General features: G+C 40.1%; 1 protein-coding gene across 1 annotated transcript in view; it reads right to left on the minus strand.

The window, feature by feature from the left end:
* Positions 1–4,219: 4,219 nt before the first annotated feature.
* Positions 4,220–5,540, minus strand: part of LOC102037395 (diacylglycerol kinase iota-like) — a gene marked incomplete at its 3' end in the record, with an annotated part of 114,999 nt that continues 113,678 nt past the window's right edge. The window contains exons 27-28 of the mRNA XM_031061424.1: positions 4,877–5,004; positions 4,220–4,345 (exon numbers count right to left, since the gene is read on the minus strand). Coding sequence (XP_030917284.1) covers positions 4,220–4,345; positions 4,877–5,004 — 254 coding nt within the window. The remainder of the gene's footprint in view (positions 4,346–4,876; positions 5,005–5,540) is intronic.

A 5,540-nucleotide genomic window follows, 5' to 3' on the forward strand; every position in this document is an offset into this window, starting at 1 on the left:
AATGGTGAAAAAACTAATGACTTCAATTAAAAGATGTAGATTAAACTTCTACCAAGATATAGTCACCTTTTCATCTCTATATGCTGTTGGGGTTTTTATTTTTTCAAATTTTCCGGCTCTCATCATATAACAGGGTGACAAACAACCAAGAAGAGAAATATATGGCCAACAACAAACAGTCAGCAGGCTGTAAGGTCTTCTGCATCTCACTGCACCATTTAATCATAGGATGAAACCACTCATGTACAAAGGAAGGGTCCAATTTCCAGTATCAGTGCAGTCAGACCAGAATATTTATCTTTTTTTCAAGATCAAGCACCTCTAGTCCTAGTAAATTTTCTTTCCAATGTGTTTTTTTTAATACAGTGTTCACACTAATTGATGTTCCTACAATTTGCCCCAGCTTGTGGTAACTGCATCAAGACACTGTTTCATGTCCTGTACAATCCACCACAGATCAAAGAGCCATCAAATAAGGAACAAAACATGAAATCATATTAACTAACATCTACCTGAAAATAACATTATTTCAGTTAATTGAAAACAAAAACATAATTTTTCTCTCAGAAAGATCCCTGCCTCAAAACCATTATATTCACACTATGCTTTAACCAAACAAGCTTGTGATCAAAAGCAACATCTAACATTAGAATTAGTTTTAGGACATGTATTCTGTTCTCTGCTTTCATTTATTGAAATAATGTAAGGGATCATTCCATTTTGAATTTTTAGCTACATTCCTCACTTGTCAGAAATAATTACTTCATCTTAAAGAAGTTTTATATGTATGTATATTCATATATATACACATATGCATATACACATATCGATATGTGTGTATATAGTGATGACAGATACACTCTAAGCATCCTGAAGATACATTATGACCAGCTGTGGTCATATCCTGTTTAGGAGAAAAAATGACCCTTAAGAAAGCACTCCCAGTGAGTCAGGTATGACCCTTTCTCTCACACCAAGTCCCCTGTCATTTGTCCTAGGCTATAGGATAATGTATTTTGAGCTGTACAATATTTCTGGCTAGATAAAAACTTTGGATGCTGATGACTCTTAGAAGATCCATGAGAGCTCTGTGTACAGGAAGAATTGACTGCTCTGTTCTCTGCCATATTCCTGTTTAGAAATTTTGCTGAAATCCTTTTCTCAAGTTTTAATTGAAAAATAATTTCTGAAGGGATCAATCTCTGCAAAGAACCTGTGAGCAACTTCAGCCGCCAAAATATAATAATGCTTTCTAAAGTACAATTTTTTTTCTTTAAAGTGCCATCTCAGAGAGATTATTTTAGATTGCTAAATCAAACATCATCCAGAAGCTTGGAAATTTGGGATCGTACTTCAACCCTGTTTCACTCAAATGTTATGAAAAATTGTAGTCACATTGCCACTTTCTATTTTCTTCTGCTGGACTCTTGCCTCAGAGTTTAAGTCAAAACCTGCTTGATATACTCCCCTATATGCACTGCACAGCCTCAAGATTTATTTCTTCCACACTGCCAAGACTGTGCACAGAATGCAAAATGATTCATAGTATCCAGGTTTCTCAAGACCATGAAATTTGGCCTCACTGCGCTCCTTTAAGGTGAGGTTGCAATATTATCTGTATTCTGCAGCTGGGAAAGCGGGCAATAACTTTCCATTCATTTTAGTCATACAACCTGAGGCAACAGAAACCCTATTTCTCAGTTTCCAGCCCTCCACACTTTTTCAAAATCTCCTTTTGTGGCCCCCCAGTAACCAAACCTACTTCACAGTGGGCATGCACACAATGAGGAGCCCATGGTTAACTGGCCACTTGTGAAAAGTTTGTTGTAAATCCTCACCATTCAAAAATTCTGTCACACATGCTGAAAAGAGAAGTCAGTCCCACAGAGCATCATTCAACTGTCTTAAATTTAATAACACCTTGCTGCCTCCACTGTGGTCCCCTGACTCATTTACCATACACCTTCCACCTCGGTAGCAAGTGAGGCAGTGTTTAAATATATTTCAGAGCTTGCCCACTTGTGTAATAACCTGATTAAATTCAGAATTCTCTGTTCTGGAGAGAAACAGCCACAGACCCTTCCCCTATGCCCCTAGTCTGTCTCACTCATCTCTTACCTATCTGTAGCCCATGCCCTCCTCCTTTTCATTATTTCCATTCTGACTCCCCAGACACCTGGTTATCCTCTGTACTCTGAACAGCTCCCATCTTTTAATCCTGTTCCCCAAGTCCCTGCACATGCTCCCTTTGTGCTTCTACTGCTTTGGCTCTTGCAACCTCTTTTCCTTGTTCCTTCATACACCTTCTCCTGACCATCTCCATCTGACCATGACCGATGCATCCCTCTTCTCCCTGCTGCTAGAGATCAGCTAATGAGCAGCACAGTCCCGCTTCCCTCAGGTCTGCAACCTGAATTAAGCCCAGAGGAGCATAACTCCTCTGTGAGTATGTACAGACAGAAACTTCTGAAGGCAAAGCTCTTGAATCTGAGGTGTCTCCAAAGTGCACGAACAACCTCATCAGCAGGGCAAATTCAGGGGTAATTTTCAAGACAGCAAAAGTCATCTCCCTGGTATTATGATGACATTTTACTAAATGTCAAGCTTCCAAATTTTCATTCCAATGAGGTTCATTCCACTACCAGCACTAACACCACTCAGAAAAGGACCACTGGATTTATTTATTTGAAGGAAGGTCATTGAAAGAAGCACATTTCCCACAAATCTTGTCTTCATAAAAAACTGGCTTTTTTGTTAAAGTGTTTACTAAAAGAAAAAGAATCAGTCATAGACTGAAACAGCATGAAAAATTCCAGCCAAAACAATTAAAGTTTAGAGAAATTGTAAACAATTCCTCACAGTAGGCAGTGACAGGGACACTTTGAGCAATGCTACTAGCTTACTTTGTACTTAATAAATCCACCAAATGTAATTGTTACAGCTAAGCAAACGTTTCAAGTCATGCTGATGTAAACAAAATCATTCTTCTTATCAATAAGAAATTAGTCCACATGTTCTCACCATCTCTCCATACTGCCTTGAACTGTCTAAGCATCATTTTTCTCACAGTTTTGCCAGCTTCAGATTTTGGGCCCTGCTATTCCAGTCTATGGAAAAATGAACCTGAATTCACCATTCTTCACTTTACAAAGAATATCAAGAACTGCTCCAGAATCCCTCAGGGAGAAAACCAGATGATTTTCTCCTGGCAGTGCTACCTTGACCACCTTTCATGCCATGACATCTCCTCCTGACAGTAGTTTCCAGTTAGCTGGAAAGTTTCCAGTTGGTAGCCTTATGGCTAGACAGCCTGACATCCCTACTGCACCTGTCCCAGAGCTGTAGGCTCTGCCTGCCCTGTACCTTGCAGGTTACCTGTCCCACACACATCCTGACAGAAATAAAATCTGAAAAAAGGCCACATTGTCACTAATTTTTCTATACTAAGTCTTAAAACCTGCCCATAGGGTTGCTGATACAGTAGAACTACAAACACAATTATACATTATGTACTTGGGGGATAGGAAGAATACAACCCCAAATCACAAATAACTTCAAATCCAGCAATAGAGTTCTGATAGGCATTTCCCATCTAATCTTTGGTAGTGATCCACTGATGGTTTTGAAAATCTAAAGTGAAATAACCAAAAAGTTGAGAACAATTTCTAAAATAGGTAAACAGAATAAGAGGTATTTTTAAATCAATATGAACATAGTAGATAGTACTAAGGTAAAAATTTCTTTTATGGGGAAATTATCAAAAAGAAAACCACTGTACAGCCATACTACGTGGTTCAAGATTATATGAAAACCTTTGCCTACATCTTTGACAGCAAGCAGCAGTTCTAGATGTTTCTGTTTTATTGCATTCGCATCAGAACTACCTTGAGGGTGAATGCTTTGACCTTTCACCAAATCAGTTGCCAAGAAGATTTTCTTAGCTGGAACTTCAGACATCAAAAATAAGGTATTTTCTTTCAAAAGCTTGGATTTAGTTTTATTAAAAGGGGAGGGTGCCACAGAGAATGAAACAAAGGCAAGAACATAAAATAATGCACAAAGAGGAAGAACAGAAGGAAGAAGCAAAAGAGAAATAGCAAAAAGTATCTGTAATTTCAGCATGTTGGCACAATTCATTAGGCTTAAAGGAAACATTAGGAGTTGTCTGTGGTGACAGGGACAGTGCATCATCAAGCAGAGAAATGCAGAGGGCTCTTACTGCAGCATATGTGTCTGGCTGGCGTCCTTTTGTTTGTCAGGTACCTCGTAGTGGGGAGAAATCTTTCCAAGGCCGCTGTCGCTCAGCATCCTCTTCCGAACCGCAGGGTTCCACCGCTCCGATATTCTAAGGAGAGAAGGAGGAAGAGAAAGGCATTCACACCCCACTTCAAAGCTGTCTTTCCTTGCTCATTGGTTCCCGGTATTTTTCAGCCCATAGCAAGTTAAAATTGATTAATTCACTGCGAGTGCTGTTCCTAAAGATGAACAGAAGCATTTCTGGTCCATCAAGAGGATGATAAGAAACAGACCCCCTTCACAATCATTCTTCGACACAAAGGCTTCAGGGCTTTACACAGTGGGATCAGACTCTGACCATGCAGAGAAGTTTGTAACTCAATCATTAGAGATTTATGGCAGGATTTAGGGTCAGGTGGTGTGAGGTGGTTAAAAGGTGCTGAAGTCCACTAGTCCTGCTGTGTGTTCCAGGAAGCCTGATGGAGCAGATTTTACACTACTGTTCTCCTGTCATTACCACAGCTGGATTTGTTCCTTCCTAATACCTGCCCTCCCACATCTAATCCTTCAGAAAAGGGGGCCAGAAAGAGATGCCCATCTCTAATACACCTGCTGAAAAGGAGATTCCAGCAGCACTCACCCAGTTGCCTGCTCCACTACCAGGTCAGGCATTCCTGGTGGCGTCCCCACCTGCTGAGACATTACCATCTCTGGGTCCAGGATAAAAATCTCGTCCTGCGAAATTTCCGTCACAAAGTGCAAATGTTCCTGTTGGAGTGACACAAGCAACAAATAGTGAACCTGCAGCATCACTGCTCCCTCAGAGTACCCAGCTGCCCTAGAATGAGTTGAGTGCACGTCAGGTTCCCTGAAGAATATTCAAGGCACTCTGTGTTTAAGTGTGTACTCATACACACACACACACATTAACATCAATGCCACAGTAGTCACCAATTTATATGTCATTGATTTCAAGCTAAACAAGATTCCCCATGAGCAAGCTGCACACTCACAGCAATATTTTAAAGGTTGTTCCTCAATGACTATGCCATTCTGATGAAACCTGAAGGTCTACCCATAAAGCTGAGGTTTGCAGTTTGAAATGAGGATCAACACCTGAAGTCTCTTCTTTGATGATGGTTGACAGAATTTTTCATTGTTCAGGGGCACTCTTTCAGATCTCCACCAGTTGTACTTTCTGTTTTCACATCTCCATTACCAAAGCTCTCTTTCTCAATCCTTTCTTTTCTTATTGACACTGAAGTCTTATTGTCTTTCAAAAAAAACCCACTGAGTGTGAGTGT

This window comes from Geospiza fortis, unplaced genomic scaffold, assembly GCF_000277835.1.
Source record: "Geospiza fortis unplaced genomic scaffold, GeoFor_1.0 scaffold8, whole genome shotgun sequence".
Lineage (NCBI taxonomy): Eukaryota > Metazoa > Chordata > Aves > Passeriformes > Thraupidae > Geospiza > Geospiza fortis.